This window comes from Heptranchias perlo, chromosome 25, assembly GCF_035084215.1.
Source record: "Heptranchias perlo isolate sHepPer1 chromosome 25, sHepPer1.hap1, whole genome shotgun sequence".
Taxonomy (NCBI): Eukaryota; Metazoa; Chordata; class Chondrichthyes; order Hexanchiformes; family Hexanchidae; genus Heptranchias; species Heptranchias perlo.
In genome coordinates this window covers 31,999,681-32,019,649 of record NC_090349.1, presented here as the reverse complement: position 1 = coordinate 32,019,649, position 19,969 = coordinate 31,999,681, and the positions used below count along the sequence as shown (strand labels likewise).

At 45.4% G+C, this 19,969-nt stretch overlaps 1 protein-coding gene across 3 annotated transcripts in view; it reads left to right on the top strand.

Annotated features, from left to right (window-relative positions):
* ttc28 (tetratricopeptide repeat domain 28) overlaps nucleotides 1-19,969 on the top strand; it is a 626,907-nt gene that overhangs the window by 506,584 nt on the left and 100,354 nt on the right. For all 3 annotated transcript variants that reach the window (XM_068005926.1, XM_068005925.1, XM_068005927.1), the window contains one exon: nucleotides 17,728-17,871. In XM_068005926.1, coding sequence (XP_067862027.1) covers nucleotides 17,728-17,871 — 144 coding nt within the window. The remainder of the gene's footprint in view (nucleotides 1-17,727; nucleotides 17,872-19,969) is intronic.

Sequence of the window (19,969 nt, the reverse complement as noted above, 5' to 3'; positions counted from 1 at the left end):
ATAGTTTATCTCTTTTTGGCGGTTAAGTGAAGAACCTTGGTCAGGGCACCAAAAATCACCTGTTCGTCAAGTAGTGCCACGGGATCACTGGAACAGGAACATCCTGTCTGAAAAAAGAAAGACTTGCATTTATATAGGGCCTTTCACGATATCAGGACGTCCTAAAGCACATAACTTCAATGAGAATCTTAAGACATTCTCTCCCTCACCTCCCCCAACCAATAATCAAAGCTTCTATAGTTTCAAGTCCAACAACCTGTCTGTCAGCTAGTTCTACCTCTAAGCTTTTCCTGCCGATGTCCCTATCTCATTCCCACTTCCATTGAAACCCTCATCTAAGCGTTTGTCATCTCAGGGTTTGATTTCTACAAGGATGTTCTCATTGGCCTCTTTAGCTTCACTCTACATAAACTCCAACTCATCCAAATCTCTGCCACTTATATCTTCTCCCATAATAAATTCTAGTTATGCATACCTATCACTCCTGTCCTCACCAACCTGCATACAGCCACAGCACATAAACTTCAAAATCTTTTCACTTTTCTTTCAAATCTCTCCATGGCCTCACCCCACCCAACCTCTACAATCTTCTCCGATTTCTAATATCTATTGTATACTTTTCCAATTCTGGTCAACCGGGCACCCCCCTGCCCTCCCCGCTTCACAATTGGCCTTGGAGTTTTTAGCCACATCTCCGCACTCTGGAATTCTCCTTCTAAACCTCTCTGCATTGATTTCTCTACCATCCCTTTCAAAGGCTTCCTCAAAACTTGTCTCTTCAACTGCGCCTTTGGTAACTTCCCCTCACCTTTCGTCCACTTCCTGTTCAATGTCCACCACTCCTCCTGTAAAAGCACTTTAGGATCTTTCTCTACTTGCAAGGTGCTATATAAATATAAGTTTTTGTATCTGTATTGATTATTCTGTTTAACATTTTAGCCTTGACCAACATAGCATGATAAGGTCCCAGCTCAGGAAAGGATGGCCCCCACACACGTTAGGCTTGGACTTCAGCAGAACTGTGGAATAAAGTGTACAATGAGGATTTTGCATTTTCTTGAAACAATGCACAATTTCAATTTCTGTTTTGCTCTCGCACTCTTTCCAGCCTCTTTTTCACCATTCCCAAGAATTACTTTCCACCATGTTTTAAATTGTAGGAATAGAAAGAATGAGTAGATTTTTAAATGAATTGGAGCTGTCAACACTTTGTATATTGAAAAGGTTTAAATTGTAAAGATGGTGGATTCAAATCTCACTCCAGAATTTGAGCTCAAACTCCAGTGCAGTACTAACGGAGTGTTAAATTATGGGAGATACCACCCCTCAGATGGGACATTGGAGTCGATTTTGGAATGAGGTAGTGGGGGCGGAGGGGCTCCGAAAATCGCGGATATCCCGAGCGGGTTCGGAACCCAGCTCCAACCTGCAGACTTCCAGGTTCCCCATTGATGCGTCTGGGTGTACGCGCGCCTCCCGAATGCAGAAGTCCCACCGGCAATTAAAGCCAGCGGGATGATAGTTAACATATAAAATAGGAGCAAGAGAAGGCCATTCAGCCCTTCGGGCCTGCTCCGCCATTCAAAATGAACATGGCTGATCGTCTAACTCAGTACCCTGTTCCCGCTTTTTCCCCATATCCCTTGATCCCTTTAGCATTAAGAAATATATCTATCTCCTTCTTGAATACATCTAATGACTTGGCCTCCACTGCCTTCTGTGGTAGAGAATTCCACAGGCTCACCACCCTCTGAGTGAAGAAATTTCTCCTCATCTCTGTTCTAAATGGCATACCCCGTAGCCTGAGACTGTGTCCTCTGGTTCTGGACTCCCCAGCCATCGGGAACATCCTTCCTGCATCTAGTCTGTCTAGTCCTGTTAGAATTTTATACGTTTCGATGAGATCACCTCTCATTCTTCTAAACTTAAGTGAATATTGGCCAAGTCGACCCAATCTCTTGTCATACGTCATTCCTGCCATCCCAGGAATCAGTCCAGTAAACCTTCGTTGCACGCCATCCATGGCAAGGACATCCTTCCTCAGATAAGGAGACCAAACCTGCACACAATACTCCAGATGTTGTCTCACCAAGGCCCTGTACAACTGCAGTAAGACATCCCCACTCCTGTTCTCAAATCCTCTTACAATGAAGGCCAACGTACCATTTGCCTTCCAAACTGCTTGCTGCATCTGAATGCTCGCTTTCAGCGACTGGTGTACAAGGACACTCAGGTCTCGTTGCACCTCCCCTTTTCCCAATCTATCACCATTCAGATAATAATCTGCCTTTCTGTTTTTACAACTAAAGTGGATAACCTCACATTTATCCACATTATACTGCATCTGCCATGTTCTTGCCCACTCACCTAACTTGTCTAAATCACATTGGAGCCTCTTTGCATCCTCCTCACAGCTCACATTCCACCCCAGCTTTGTGTCGTCTGCAAACTTGGAAATGTTACATTTAGTTCCCTCATCCAAATCATTGATATATATTGCGAATAGCTGGGGCCCAAGCACTGATCCCTGCGGTACCCCACTAGTCACTGCCTGCCACCCGGAAAAAGACCCCTTTATTCCTACTCTCTGTTTCCTGTCTATCAACCAATTCTCAATCCATTCCTGTGCTTTAATTTTGCACACTAACCTCTTGTGTGGGACCTTATCAAATGCCTTCTGAAAATCCAAGTACACCACACCCATTGGTTCTCCCCTATCCTACTAGTTACTTCCTCAAAAAACTCCAGTAGATTTGCTAAGCATGATTTCCCTTTCGTAAACGCATGCTGACTTTGTCCTATCCCGTTAATGCCTTCCAAGTGTTCTGTTATCACATCTTTTATAATGGACTCTAGCATTTTCCCCACTACTGATGTTAGGCTAACTGGTCTGTAATTCCCTGTTTTTTCTCTCCCTCCTTTTTGAAATAGTGGGGTCACATTTGCCATCCTCCAATCTGTAGGAACTGTTCCAGAGTCTGTAGAATTTTGGAAGATGATCACCAATGCATCCACTATTTCCAGGGCCACTTCCTTTAGTACTCTGGGATGTAGATTATCAGGCCCTGGGGATTTGTCAGCCTTTAGCCCCATTAATTTCCCTAGCACTATTTTTTTACTAATACTGGTTTCCTTCAGTTCCTCCCTCTCACTAGACCCTTGGTTCCCTAACATTTCTGGCAGATTATTTGTGTCCTTCTTTGTGAAGGCAGAACCAAAGTATGTGTTTAATCGTTTTGCCATTTCTTTATTCCCCATTATAATTTCCCCCATTCCTGACTGTAAGGGACCTACATTTGTCTTCACTAATCTTTTTCTCGTGACATATTTAGAGTGGCTTTTACAGTCAGTTTTTATGTTCCCTGCTAGTTTACTCTCATACTCTATTTTTCCCCTGTTAATCAATCTCTTTGTCCTCCTTTGCTGAATTCTGAACTTTTCCCAATCCTCGGGCTTGCCTCTTTGGGTCTAATACTATCCCTAATTTCTTTTGTAAGCCACGGTTAAGCCACCTTTCCTGTTTTATTTTTGCGCCAGACAGGAATGAATAATTGTTTTAATTCCTGCACATGTTCTCTAAATATTAGCCATTGCCTATCCAGCGTCATCCCTTTTAGTAAAGTTCCCCAATCTATCATAGCCAACTCGCAATTTCGTAATTTCCTTTATTTAGATTCAGGACCCTAGTTTCGGATTCAACTACTTCACTCTCCATCTTAATGAGGAATTCTATCATGTTATGGTCGCTCTTCCCTAAGGGACCCCGCACAACAAGATTGTTAACGATTCCTTTCTCATTGCACAATACCCAGTCTAGGATCGCCTGTTCTCTAGTTGGTTCCTCAACGTATTGGTCTAGAAAAACATCACATACACACTCCAGGAATTCCTCCCCCACAGTATTATTGCTAATTTGGTTTGACCAATCTATATGTAGATTAAAGTCACCCATGATTATAGTTGTACCCTTCTTGCATGCGTCTCTAATTTCCTGTTTAATGCCCTCCCCTACATCTCCACTACTGTTTGGGGGCCGATAGACAACCCCCACCAACGTTTTCTGCACCTTGGTGTTTCTTAGCTCCACCCATACAGATTCCACATTGTGATCTTCCGAGCCAATATCCTTCCTCACTATTGCATTGAATTCCTCCTTTACTAACAATGCTACCCCACCTCCTTTCCCTTTTTGCCTGTCCTTCCTAAATATTGAATACCCCTGGATGTTCATTTCCCTTCCTTGGTCACCCTGCAGTCATGTCTCCGTAATCGCAACTATATCATAACCGTTAATATCTATCTGAGCTGTTAATTCATCTAGCTTATTGCGAATGCTCCGCGCATTAAGACACAATGCCTTTAGACTTGTGTTTTTAAGATTGCTAGTTATCTTAGTTTTATTTTGCACTATGGCCCGATTTGTTTCTCGCCCTTGTTTTCTCTGCCTTCCACTATTGCTTCTTCCCTTTCTGTCTTTTGTTTCCAACCTTGTTTCCCCCTCCTCTGTCTCCCTGCTCAGGTTCCCATCCCCCTGCCATTCTAGTTTAAACCTTCCCCAACAGCACTAGCAAACACCCCCGCGAGGACATCGGTCCTGGTCCTGCTCGGGTTAACCCGTCCCGCTTGTACAGGTCCCACCTTCCCCAGAACCGGTCCCAATGTCCCAGGAATCTAAATCCCTCCCTCCTACACCATCCTTGCAGCCACGCATTCATCTGGTCTATTCTCCTGTTCCTATATTCACTAGCATGTGGCACTGGTAGTAATCCTGAGATCACTACCTTTGAGGTTCTGCTTTTTAATTTATCTCCTAACTCCTTAAATCCACCTTGCAGGACCTCATCCCTATTTTTAACCTATGTCGTTGGTACCGATATGGACCACGACTACTGGCTGTTCACCCTCCCCCTCCAGAATACCCTGCAGCCGCTCCGTGACATCCATGACCTAGCACCAGGGAGGCAACATACCATCCTGGAGTCACGTTTGCGGCCGCAGAAACGCCTATCTGTTCCCCTTACAGTTGAATCCCCTATCAATATAGCCCTGCCACTCTTCTTCCTCCCCTCCTGTGCAGCAAAGCCACCCGTGGTGCCCCGAACTTGGCTCTTGCTGCTTTCCTCTGATAAGCCATCTCCCCCAACAGTATCCAAAGCGTGTATCCGTTTGAGAGGGAGATAGAATCATAGAATCATAGAAGTTACAACATGGAAACAGGCCCTTCGGCCCAACATGTCCATGTCGCCCAGTTTATACCACTAAGCTAGTCCCAATTTCCTGCACTTGGCCCATATCCCTCTATACCCACCTTACCCATGTAACTGTCCAAATGCTTTTTAAAAGACAAAATTGTACCCGCCTCTACTACTGCCTCTGGCAGCTCGTTCCAGACACTCACCACCCTTTGAGTGAAAAAATTGCCCCTCTGGACCCTTTTGTATCTCTCCCCTCTCACCTTAAATCTATGCCCCCTCGTTATAGACTCCCCTACCTTTGGGAAAAGATTTTGACTATCTACCTTATCTATGCCCCTCATTATTTTATAGACTTCTATAAGATCACCCCTTAACCTTCCACTCTCCAGGGAAAAAAGTCCCAGTCTGTCTAACCTCTCCCTATAAGTCAAACCATCAAGTCCCGGTAGCATCCTAGTAAATCTTTTTTGCACTCTTTCTAGTTTAATAATATCCTTTCTATAATAGGGTGACCAGAACTGTACACAGTACTCCAAGTGTGGCCTCACCAATGCCCTGTACAACTTCAACAAGACATCCCAACTCCTGCATTCAGTGTTCTGACCGATGAAACCAAGCATGCCGAATGCCTTCTTCACCACCCTATCCACCTGTGACTCCACTTTCAAGGAGCTATGAACCTGTACTCCTAGATCTCTTTGTTCTATAACTCTCCCCAACGCCCTACCATTAACGGAGTAGGTCCTGGCCCGATTCGATCTACCAAAATGCATCACCTCACATTTATCTAAATTAAACTCCATCTGCCATTCATCGGCCCACTGGCCCAATTTATCAAGATCCCATTGCAATCCTAGATAACCTTCTTCACTGTCCACAATGCCACCAATCTTGGTGTCATCTGCAAACTTACTAACCATGCCTCCTAAATTCTCATCCAAATCATTAATATAAATAACAAATAACAGCGGACCCAGCACCGATCCCTGAGGCACACCGCTGGACACAGGCATCCAGTTTGAAAAACAACCCTCTACAACCACCCTCTGTCTTCTGTCGTCAAGCCAATTTTGTATCCAATTGGCTACCTCACCTTTGATCCCATGAGATTTAACCTTATGTAACAACCTACCATGCGGTACCTTGTCAAAGGCTTTGCTGAAGTCCATGTAGACCACGTCTACTGCACAGCCCTCATCTATCTTCTTGGTTACCCCTTCAAAAAACTCAATCAAATTCGTGAGACATGATTTTCCTCTCACAAAACCATGCTGACTGATCGTAATTAGTCCCTGCCTCTCCAAATGCCTATAGATCCTGTCCCTCAGAATACCCTCTAACAACTTACCCACTACAGATGTCAGACTCACCGGTCTGTAGTTCCCAGGCTTTTCCCTGCCGCCCTTCTTAAACAAATTCACAACATTTGCTACCCTCCAATCTTCAGGCACCTCACCTGTAGCGGTGGATGATTCAAATATCTCTGCTAGGGGACCCGCAATTTCCTCCCTAACCTCCCATAACATCCTGGGATTCATTTCATCAGGTCCCGGAGATTTATCTACCTTGATGCGCGTTAAGACTTCCAGCACCTCCCTCTCTGTAATATGTACACTCCTCAAGACATCACTATTTATTTCCCCAAGTTCCCTAACATCCATGCCTTTCTCAACCGTAAATACCGATGTGAAATATTCATTCAGGATCTCACCCATCTCTTGTGGTTCCGCACATAGATGACCTTGTTGATCCTTAAGAGGCCCTACTCTCTCCCTAGTTACTCTTTTGCCCTTTATGTATTTGTAGATGGCCCCAGGGGACTCCTGCTCTACCTGCCTAGTCCTTTTACTCTGCCTGGCGGTCACCCATTTCCTTTCTGCCTGGGTAATCTTTACCTGTGGTGTGACCACCTCACTGAACGTGCTATCCACGATAATCTCAGCATCGCGGATGCTTCACAGTGAATCCACCCGCAGTTCCAGCTCTGAAATGCGGTTAGCCTGTAGCTGCAACTGGACACACTTTCTGCACACATGGTTACCAGGGACACCTGTAGTGTCCATGACTTCCCACATAGTGCAGGAGGAGCATATCACGGGTGCGAGCTGTGCTGCATTGACTTGCCATAGATTTACACTGCGTTCACCTCTCGAACTCTCTTCCCGCTCTCGGGACTCTCCTTTTACACTGCGCTCACCTCTCGGAACTCTCCTTTTATACTGCGCTCACCTCTTGGACTCTCTTTAAGAGACTTATGTACATACTTGAAGTACTTAATTTTGTCCACATTAAGGCAGGGGTCTGATTTTGAAACACCCTCAGCATGTTTCCTGTGCTGTGGGAAACACTCCATGTTTTACCAGACGTGTTTCAGCCAGCAGACAGTTGGACATTCAAATGATTGTTTGACTGATGGAGAGAAAAGGTGAGTTCTTGCTGCAGGGCACTCAATTCTTTCACACAAACTTTTGGCTGCAAGATCTTTGTGTTTTCACTGAAAATTCTTACTTTCCACTCATAATTCTTCTGTTCACACATATTTAGCATATTTTCAGACCCCCTCAAACTCACACCATCAGGATGGGGAGTGCATGGCTGCATTCGGCACTACATCCGAGGACGAGCAACATCACCAGTCTCACCAGGCATGGCGTGCCCTTCCGCCACTTTCAGCTCCACAGCACAGTGCTGCACCACAGGCACCTGCACAAGAGCACAGAGGGCAACAACAGAGAGAGCGACGTCGCAGGAGGCACTACCCTCGCCACAGGGTCTTCATTTTCCTAGACCTCTCTGAGGAGCAGTGCATACAGAGGCTCAAAGTGAGTCGCCAGATAGACGCAGACATCTGCAGCCTCCTTCATGCCGAGCCGCTCCCAACTGGGCTGAGTGGCATCTCATTACCCGTCGCTGTCAAAGTCACCACTGCCCTCAACTTCTTCACCTCCGGATCATTCAGTGTGCCTCCGGGGTCTCTGTCGTCTGCACACAAGTGCATAAGGCAGGTCACCGACGGCTTGTTTCGCAGAGCCTCGCAGTACGTCAACTTCCCCACGGACGATCTCAGCCAGACGGAGAGGGCAGTGGGATTCCACTCTGTGGCTGGCTTTCCATGGGTGCAGGCTGTAATCGATTGCACCCACATAGCAATACGAGCACCTCCACACGAGCCAGGACTGTTCATTAACAGAAAGGGGTATCACTCCATCAACACTCAGCTCATTTGTGACCATTGCAAAAGATTCCTTCACATGTGTGCCAGATTCCCTGGCAGCTGCCACACCTTCCTTCATCCTCCGGGAATCCAACATCCCGCCCCTCTTCCATGCACCGAACACCCTTAAGGGCTGGCTCCTCGGGGACAAGGGATACACCCTGCACACATGGCTCATGTGTGCCAGTAGAGTGGTAGGAGTGATGTGGCCCTGGCTCAGGGGAGGGATGATGGAGCCCCATCACCATTGACCAGAAACTTAACTGGAGCAGCCACATAAATACTGTGGCGAGAAGAGCAGGTCAGAGGCTGGGTATTCTGCGGCGAGTGATTCACCTCCTGACTCCCCAAAGCCTTTCTACCATCTACAAGGCACAAGTCAGGAGTGTCACAAATCTCCACTTGCCTGGATGAGTGAAGCTCCAACAACACTCAAGAAGTTCGACACCACCCAGGACAAAGCAGCCCGCTTGATTGGCACCCCATCCACCATCCTAAACATTCACCCTCTTCGCCACTGGCGCACCATGGCTGCAGTGTGTACCATCTATAGGATGCACTGCAGCAACTTGCCAAGGCTTGTTTGACAGCACCTCCCAAACCCACAACCTCTACACCTAGAAGGACAGTGGCAGCAGGTACATGGGAACAACATCACCTGCACATTCCCCTCCAAGTCCCACACCATCCCGACTTGGAAATATATCGCAGCTCATCACCACCTTCTCAAGGGCAATTAGGAATGGGCAATAAATGCTGGCCTTGCCATCATAGTGGTGTGTTGTGCCCTTGGCACAACAGAGAGGGGTGCCGTTTGAGGCAGGCCCCATCCACATCTGCCACCCACATTGAGGAGGAAGAGGAGGAGATGGAACCCGTGGTCAGAGCACCGGCTCACTTGGCTGCTTGTGAGGCCAGGGAGTCACTGATATATGAACAATTCTCCTGACATCAGAAAGTGTGAAGAGTCCAGTCGTCACACCACCTGCAGAGAGCAGCGCCCACACCAGGCCACCCACCCCTCCCTGCACAAAACAGTCCTGCGATTATACATACACCTACAGTAAAGTGACCCAATGGGTGGCATCAAGTGTCGCCGTTCGTGGTGAACTTCATGAAAGGGCCCTATCACAAAAGCCAGTGAAAAATGGGAAAGGCGTGGCAGTAGTAGCGACAATCATAACATTTAATGTCACTTTAACAAAAAGTAAATATAAATGAAAGACATGACAGTCTGTTAAACGCCCTTGTGCATACCCTTTGTGCTCACAAAACCTTCGCCTTTCTCTTATGACTACTTCTATGTGATGTATCCCCTGTGTCTGCAGCAGATGTAGTGGCAGGTTGCTCATGTTCATGCCCTGAGTGCTTAGATGCTTTGGGCCTATGCCCTCTGGGTTTTGGAGCACGTGAGGGCCCTGCCAAAGACTGCTCCACCTGCACCTGTGCAGGGGCAGACTTGACCACCTGGAGAGGAGCAGCATTGCAGGTACTGGTTGAAAGGGGGGCCACGGGTGAGACGTGGGAGCGCTGTGAGTGGCACCCCCACTTCCATTTCCCCTTTCGCCATCATCCCTCCCCTGAGCCAGGGCCACATCACTTCTACCACTCTGCTGAACAATAGTTTGGAGGACATGTGTGATGCCTTGTAAGGCCAGTGCTAGTCTGCCTGACTAAGTTCACTGTGAGTCCGAACGACCGTTGTTAGGGCCTGAATGGACCTATTTGTGAGCCGGGCTTGAAGCTCGATGGAGGCTAGCCTTCTCTCCATCGCAAATATTCCCGTACTTATCTGTGACGCTATCTCAGAGAGTTGCTCATGTCATTTTGACAGTATCTCAGAGATTCCCTTCCGTGCCTGTGCCACCATTCCACTCATGCAGGAGTTGGACTCCTCCATCCTCTGCGCTATTGTGGAGAGTGCATGTGGCACGTTTTCCAGTACCTCGCAAATGTGCTGCTGTCCCTCGATTATTCTCCTTTTAAAGGATGCCCCCGGGGTTCAGCATCTGCATCCAGCTGAGCAGAGCCTGGAGAAGAGTGCTCCCACCAACGCGGACTCTCCAAAAGCTGCCTCTGCCACCAGTGTCTGCTCGTGCTCACTTGTGTGTGCTGACTCACCAGGTGCCAACCCAACTAACTGAGTACTGGGACCCACTGAGGTGTGAGTATCTGAGCTGGTGGATGGCTCGCTAAGATGTGACGGTGCACCCTCAGAGGCCAGCAGGTCCTCTGAGGAATTGCCCTCTGCGTCACTGCGGTCGCTGAAGGCCCTGTAAGAGAACAGAAGGCAATATTAAGCATCATCACAGATGTGTCATGTTGCAATGAGCATACTGAGGTGTTAAAGATGGCAGGGCATGTTAACGTGAATTCATATTGTGTGTGATGAATGTTAAAGTTGTGTCACCAGACGTTTGTGGGGTGCCAGTCTCACCGTCCCCGACGTATAGGCACTCGAGGGTGCGGCTCAGCTCCAGCACCTCCTGCTCCGCATCTGTGAGGACCAGTATTTGTTTTGGCCCCTCTCCAGTCCTCGCCCTTTTGCGCTCTCTTTTCCTAGAAGGGGAGAAAGACAGACGTGTGAGTGATGGTGAAGTGGCCAACCGATGAATGCATTGCTTTGGGTGAGGCTGACTGTGAAAGAGATGCATCAGAGGGTGAGTATGAGACAGAGCCATCACATTGGATGAGGATTGAGTTGAGTGGTAGTGGTGGGGTGACTAATGGGGAGGTGAGGAAGTGCAGGTAAGTTGAGGATGAGCCTAAAGTGGGTGTGAGGAGTGATGTGATAGAGTAGTCTAGGCAGTGCAGAATGAGATGGGATGGGGGGATGATGTGCAGGACTGAATGTCGGAGAATCAGTAAGTGTACTTACTTTAGCTGACCTAGTTAGGTCATTGAAGCGCTTCCTGCACTGGATCCAGGAGCGGGAGATGTTGCTGCTGCTGGTGATCTCCTCTGCCACCTCGATCCAAGCCTTCTTGGTGGCAGAGGCAGGCCACTTCCTCCCATCCGCTGGGTAAAACACATCCCTCCTCCTCCTCACCCCCTCCAGTAGCACCTGGAGTGAGGCATCGTTAAACCTTGGAGCAGCCTTGCCCTTGTGCTGCTCCATTGTGGGTGTTTGCTCCAGCAAATGCCTGTAGGGTGTTTTGGGGGTGTTCTCATCCTATTGATCGGTGCCGATATCGGGTCCCCGGTCTCGCCAAGGAACACCTATACCTCACGGATCGGGGTCCAGGAAAAACGGGACTTATGCTAACACACCTGGTGATGGATCAAGTAGCTGAATAACAGAGAGAACACACAAACTCGGTGTTTGATTTTTGAATTGGAAGGTTGGTTTTATTGTACCGCCAACGCGAAGAAAATTACAATTAAAATGGTCCTACGCAGTACATTGGGTTACACACACACTACCGTACACTATCTCACTAAACTAAGAGGTTGGTGGGGACCCTGGAGACACCTATCACACACATACACACGTGGTCGAGGCTCACCAATCCTTGCACACTTGCAGTTCTGGCTGACCTGTTCTCTCACGTATGGTTCGTTGGTTTCGCTGGAAGCCGCTCTCCTCTCTGGAGAGCTCAGGTGGCTGAGGAATCAGCCCAAAAGTCAGGGCCGAGTTGCACAAATGAGGAATCCAAGAGATAAAAGAGAGAAAAGGGGGTTTCGGGCTTCCACTTTTATATCCCTCTCTTACAATAATTTTTAACGTTGACAAGGTTACTTCAATGTTCGTTTAGAAGTTCTTTCGAAGCCTCTTAAAAGTCCTTGATTTGTTTCGATGGCCCCTCGTCTTGCTGCAGTTGCCTCTCTCGATGGGCTATTGTTCTTCGAATTAATGCTGATTGTTGATCACCTGCTATACAGGGCTCCTTTTGTATCCAATGTCCTAGGTGTTGATCGGTTTTGCTTTAAAACAAAGACATGGCCCCACCATGTCTGGAGATGTGATTCACTGGGTGGTGGCTGTTTAATTCAACCTTGTTTTTTGCCCACATTCCACTGTGTTTTGTTGATTCGTTTGGTGACCTTTCAACTGCACCTTCCATCTTAGAATTTTGGTCAATGGCCAAATTTTACAGACTCAGGGAAAAGGTGGAATTCACTGAATTCTACACGCCTTTGGAGCAATGGCCCTTTAAATAGAGCTCCTCCAGCTGACAGCTTGTGATGCAGGTATGCAGTCCGCCTGCTGCGCAGCTTTTGGATGGCAAACCCGGAAGCCACATTAAGTGGCAACAATTGAATTGCGATCGCGTGGGAAACGGACATTCTTTATTGGTTGGGTTACCCATGCGCCAAATCAACCCCCCCCCTGCTGCCATCCTGCCTCCATTCTAATATCGGGGCCATTAAATCAAGACTTTGTCTGCCTGTTCAAGTGGATGTTAAAGATTCCATAAAATGCTATTTAAAGAAGAGCAGAGTTCTCAGTGTACTGGGCAATATTCCTCCCCTCTCCCTAAATCAACATCACTAAGGACAGATTAATTGATCATTCATCTCATTACAGTCCACAGGACATTGCCTATGCAGAATGGCTGCTGCATTTGTTGACGTAGCAACAGTCACTGCATTTCAAAATAATTCATTGTATGTGAAATGCTTTGAGAGACATGATAAGGCATTATATAAATGCATGTCTCCTTTCTTCCTTCGAGGGTTGACAGCAATATTTTTACCTGAAAGGCTTTATAAAATAAACATTAATATCTGGTTAAGTATATGTGTTTAAATAAAATAAACTTAGGGTGACCTCTCCTTAAATAATCACTGATGGATTAATTTGAGATTTTCACAGGATACTAGTGCAGCTGTTAGGCCCCAAGTGGTCACATCAAGCACTTAATGGCAGTGCTGGAGTGGCCGCTGGAAGTTCATCTGTGAGTCAGTTTATAGAGTCCAACAGATGTGGAATTGTATAAAGTAAAATGCATAAATAAACAATAGGCAGATAGTCCCACAGATTTATTTTTTAATTTTTGTTTTTAAGTATTGACTAATGTGAGGCATCAGATTGACAGTGATGTGACGCAGCTGTGGTGAGATCCAGTTAATCTAATAAAAAGTAGATGAAGCATTTAAGTACAGTTTTTAAAATCCAGCACCATATTAAATTTAGTAACAACATGTAATTGTATATTCAGGGGAATCCTATTGCATGTAACTGTCAGGAGCTAGAACACATCAGAAGGTAGATTTGTTTTAGACTAAACTGCTGACCACCTAATTTCATTTCCTAGTTCCTATGCTTGCTGACGTTGTAAATGGTTCCCTCAGGTACTGTCAACTTAGCTCCAAAACTGCCGTAATCACACCCTCCTCAAAAAAGCTACCTTTGATCCCTCTGTTATTGAAAACTATTGCCCCATTTCAAATCTCCTCTCCAAAATCCTTGAAAGTGTTGTTTCCTCCCAAAGCCATGTCCATCTTTCCTGCATCTCTGTGTTTGAATCTCTCTAATCAGGTTTCTACCCCAACATAGCACCGAAACATTCCTAATCAAAGTCACAAATGATATCTACTGTGACTGTGAGCTGGGTGCGTTGTCCCTTCTCGATCTCTGCAGCCTTTGACATGGTCGACCACACCATCCTCCTCCAATGCCTCCCCTCTGTTGTCCAGCTCAATGGGACTACACTCTTAATTATCTGATCACAATCAGACTATCTCCAGCCTTAACTTCTCTTTCTACCCCAGCAATGTTACTTCTAGAGTCCCCATTGATCTATCCTTGGCTCCTTTCTCTTCCTCACCTATATGCTGTACTTTGGCGACATTGGAAGCAGACATGGGCTCAAGTTCCACATGTATGCTTATGACACCCAGCTTTTTTTTTGTTATTCGTTCATGGGATGTGGACTTCGCTGGCAAGACCAGCATTTACTGCCCATACCTAATTGCCCTTAAGAAGGTGAGCCGCCTTCTTGAACCACTGCAGTCCGTGTAGTGAAGGTTCTCCCACAGTGCTGTTAGGTAGGGAATGCCAGGATTTTGACCCAGCGAAGATGAAGGAACTTCATCTCTACCCCTCCATCACCTCTCTCACCCCCTCCATTGCCTCTGTGTTGTCAGACTGCTTGTCCGACATCCACTCTTGGAAGACCCGTAATTTCCTCCCAGTAAATTGGGAAGAGTGAAGCTGCCATCTTCGGCCCCTGCCACAAACTACATACCCTAACCACCGATTCCATCTGCCTCCCTGACTGTGTCAGGAAAAACCAGACTGTTCGCAACCACGATGTCCTATGGGAGCTGAATTTACAACCCCGTATCCTCCCCATCACAAACACCCCCTACTTCTACCTCTGAAACATTGACTACCTCTGCCTCTGCCTCAACCCATCTGCTGCTGAAACCATCATCCATTCCTTTGTCACTGACAGACTCGACTATTTCAATGCTATCCTGGCTGGCTTCCCAACTTCACACCTCCTAAAACTTCAGCTCATCCAAAACTCTGCTGCGCATATCCTATCCTGTACCAAGTCTCGCTCACCAACCACCCCTATCCTCGCTGACCTATATTGGCCTCCAGTCCCCCAATGTGTAAAATTCTTGAAATTCTCATCCTTGTGTTTAAATCTCTTCATGACCTTGCCCTCCCTATCTCCTCCAGCCCAACAACCCAGCCCCCTGAGCTGTCCATTCCTCTGCCTCTGGTTCTCTTGCACATTCCCCTTTCCTTCACCCCAGTTTTTGCTTTTGTAGACTGAAGTAAAACCAAATTCTTTCAGAAACGTACTAGTATCAGAATTAGCTTGATGTGGATGTTAATGTAAATTCAAGGCTGTCCAATTTATAATAATGATTTACATAGATTCTTCTCATGTTTGTTGAAATGTTTCAAAGTACTTCACACAATTAAATACTTTTGGAGCATAGTGACTGTTATTATGTAGTCAAATGTGTCAGCCATTCTGAACTAGCAACATCTGCAAATAGAAATCAGATGAATGAGTAGGTATTTTTTCGTGGTGTTGGTCGAGGGAGAAGATCGACCAGGATGCTGGTAACTCTATGTTCTTAAACGACCTAAAAACAATTAGCCTTAAGTTTAGATAAGCAGTAATGGCAAAAATACAGGTAGACTGGAAGGTGCAAAAGTTCAAGGCTGTGGTTGTCCACATAGTGAGTCCCTGATCTGGCCCAGGGTGTCCAGAGTGTTGTAAGGAGACCAGAGTACTGTCTCACAGGGAGAGCAAATCACCATGTACTGCACCCCTGCCTCTTCCAGAATGGTAATGACAGAGGACTTGCATACAGGAGAGAAAATAACCAAAAGAAAATGTATTTTTTTAACTAGCAACAAATGTTTTAATTTTTTTCAAAATGGTGGACGTGAATAAAAGCTATGATTTTGGATTAATTCAGAACATCCCAGAATAGGAAGCTCACATAAAGTAACATTTTTTAAACTATCAATACTGGGTGTTGGTAATTGCCATGCTTGCTGTTTATTCATCGCACATGAACGCTACTTGCATTTAAAGGGCAAGTATATTTTACTGAATTGCCCTGCAATTCCTCATTTATAAAGGGAGATATCTTTACTCTTAATGTCTTTCAGTCACCGCTTATTGATATGTTGAAGTGCTAATCGGAGGCAATCTAGGAGCAGACATTTTGTATCAAACTCCCTTTGTGGAACATCATGACTGCGGAGTGCAATCCCCAATACCAAGGTTCCTATTTGTGATGTCAATTGAATTAAACATCATGATGTTATATAAGGAGGTGGTGTATGCAAATCTCTGCTGTCAAAATGCCTCTCACCAGCAGTTCGAAAGTATAAAACACAGCGGAAAACTGAGAGGCTGCATTAACAGTATAAGTATCTCTATAACATATGCGATGATTATTGGTCAATTTAGAAGAATATGCTTTCTCCTCAAAGGTTTTATTTAATTTATTTTAAAATAGTCTTGTTTACAGCCCACCTTTTTGTGTTCATCATTGAAAGAAAAGGAGAGAGGAAGGAAAATAAGAAGGAAAGCTGTAACGGCCTGGCCAAGTATTATTTGGTTCATATTTAAGCCAACCTGACAGCATTCGATAGAGTCACTATTGTTGAGCCAGTGATGCCATAAGTCTTTCCAATTTGAATTTCTAAGGCTGCCTCGGGATGTTCGAATAAGCAGTAAAGCCAGTGTGAGCAAATAGTGAACATTTTGAAAGTTTTTATTGTGCTCTGTTCTTAGCATCAGTGCCTTTCAAAATGTGAACTTGATTTTTTTATTTGTGTTTGTCTAACAGTTTGCTGAATTCTGTCCATGTAGTGGAGAGGCTGCAGCTGTTATTGGCTGACATACACATGCAAGTACACACACACAGACAGGCACATGTTCACAAACATATACGGACACACTTTCACACATACAAAACAGACACAACAATACGGTATGCATAAATACATAAACACAAGCAGACTTGGCATTGTGTTTGAGTCTTTATAGAATTAATTAAAGGAACAAACTGTACAAAAGAGAGGAAAAGTAGTATCGGAAGTAACAAAAACTTCGAGTCTCATTCAAAATCTCTCATAGTTTCATTGCAAATATTTGTTGTAAACTTCTATGATTCTATATCTTGACTGGCTCCTTCTTGCATTTTTGTTGTAAATGCCTTTAGAAAAGTGAAAAGGGTGCCATTCGAATTTGCTACATGCTACTGAAACAATTAATTTGTAGTAAGTGATTGAGTACATTTATGAGCATTATGGCTTGTCACATTCACAGAAACAGGCTGTTAGTTCACACTGAAAATAATGGAAATCCTTAAAACTTCTAGTTGAGAGAGTTAGGGAGCTTGGTAATTTGCATTTTTAATGAACGTATATAATTTTGGATTTTAAAAAATTACTATTATGTTGTATAAAATGTTCACACAGTATTTCAGAAAACAGCAGAGTTTTAAAGGAATATATGCAGATTAAGCATGTGTATGTGGCACTCAGTGTGTTTCACTCAGCTCCCCTAATGATAAGTTGCTTTCACACATCAGGGACACAAATATAACAGCCACAGAACATACTCCAGCAGTCTAAACATAGAGCCTTTACTGTTTGTCTGCCTTATATTTTACCAACAGCTATCTTTAACCTTGTGACTAAAAAGGCAGTTCTACTATTTAAAAATGCTAAATGAGATGGATTTGCTATGCACTTCAGGAAATCCTTCTATTCAAACAGAAGGTTCACAGTTATGTAGGATCTGTGTGTTTCTGTTTTGTAAAGAATGTTTAGGAGCTGATTGTACATTTGCGGTGTTACCAGCTGATGTGGTTTGGGTGTCTTTGTTTCAGAAGGATGTGTTCGAATAGTGAGACGGAGAGTGAGGCTGGAGACCTTCTTGATCAACAGTTTGAAGAGATGAACAATAAACTGACTTCCACCACTGATCCGACAGGATTTCTCAGGATGGTCAGCAGGAACAACCTCTTCAACAGGTACAGACAGTTTCCAAAGGTCTTATACTGGAGAGTGACTGCACCAATGAAACTTGCTATATAACTCACTGGAGAGTAGTTATCCCACAAAACCACTGTAGTAGGTGGCAGACAGTGACTATCCTGGCAAAATACTATGTACTGGAGAGTGACTACTCTGACAAAAGACACTACTACATATCAGAGAGTGACTATTTCTGATAAAACACACTAAACATACTGGAGGGTGACTATTCTGATAACACACTATATTGTAGATAGGAGAGTGACTATCCTGATAAGCACACTGTAGAGTAGAAATGCCGATACACCTCTAAGAAGCAAACTTCGAAAGGCCAGAGAAATAATGCCCAGCAGCTCCCATTTTATGTGGGTAAAAAGTGCTATTGGAGTGAACAAATGAAGATGATTGATGACTTTGGTGTTGGACCAATTTTCATGAGATTGCCTTAAACTACAAGCTGTAATGAGACTCTTACATACTTGTTGAGAGGCCTCCAGAAACTCTTCGACTCACTGAATGTGACGCCTCGTCAATCGGGCGCTCTGGTCAGCTCACCCGATTCAGCAAGTCGTACTCCTGAAATGCGCAGGTGTGCTTGTACTGTGCACCATCCTACAGTGTATTTTCTCAATAAAGATAGTCAAAGCACAATATTGGCAACAGGCGCTCTCTTGTTGGAGATGGTGATTGCCTGGTACTTTTGTGATGTGAATGCTACTTGCCACTTATCAGTCCAAGCCTGGATGCTGTCCAGGTCTTGCTGCATGTGGATATGGACTGCTTCATTATCTGAGGAATTGAAAATGGAGCTGAACAGCAAACAACCCCACTTCTGACCTTATGATGGCGTGAAGGTCATTGACCTGGCTGGAGATAGTTGGGTCTAGGATGCTGCCGTGAGGAACCCCTGCAGCGATGTCCTGAGATGATTGGCCTCCAACAATCACAACCATCTTCCTCTGTGCCAGCTATTACTCCAGCCGTTGGAGAGTTTTCCCCCTGATCATCCATTGACTACAATTTTACTGGGGCTCCTTGGTGCTAACTTGGTCAAATGCTGCCTTGATGTCAAGAGCAGTCACTCTCACCTCCTCTTCTCTGGAATTCAGCTCTTGTGTCCATATTTGGATCAAGGCTATAATGAGGTCTGGTGCCAAGCAGTTCTGACAGAGCCCAAACTGAACATCAGTAAACAGGTTATTGGTGAGTAAGTGCTGCTTAATAGCACTGGTCAATGACTCCTTCCATTGCTTTGCTGATGATTGGGAGTAGACGGATAGGGCAGTAGGTAACTGGCTGGGTTGGATTTGTCCTGCTTTTTGTAGACATCATATACCTGGGCATTTTTCCACATTGGTTAAATGCCAGTGTTGTAGCTGGAGTGGAACAGCTTGGCTAGGGGCACGGCTAGTTCTGGACCACTGGTCTTTAGCACTACTGCCAGGATATTGTCAGGGCCCATAGCCGTTGCTGTGCACTCAGCCGTTTCTTGATGTTATGTGGAGTGAATTGAGTTGGCTGAAGACTGGCATCTGTGATGTGGTGCTCAGGAGGAGGCTGAGAAGTATCATTCACTTGGCACTTATGGCTCAAGATGGTTGCAAACGCTTCAGCCTTGTTTTTTGCACTCATTTGCTCGACTCTGTCATCATTGAGGATGGAGATGTTCAAGGAGCTTGGAATGGATGGGAAGTCGACCAGCGGGATTTCAATGAGGCCCGGGAATTAAAATAACTCTGGCCTAACTCCCACCACTACTCACCCAACAATAACTAGTCTCATGTTAAAATTGGGTTGCTCCTGTCAATGCAGAGCCTCATGTCTCATTAGCCACAATGCCAGCATTCATAAGACAAACAGTGTTTACCTTTTGGTGCCCTGCCCTTGGGGGTTTCCCTACAGATACCTGTGAAGTTGCTACTTGCTCCATGTGGAATTTTGAATCCCCCTTGTATTGTTGCACTGATGTCAGAGTTTCACTTTTGCAGATTTTCCAATTGACCATTTTGGGTGCTTCGAACAATCTCAAAGGACTACTTGATACTTTTCTGCTCATTACATGCTCCCTTCTATAAGGCAGCCCCAGTGGGGTAA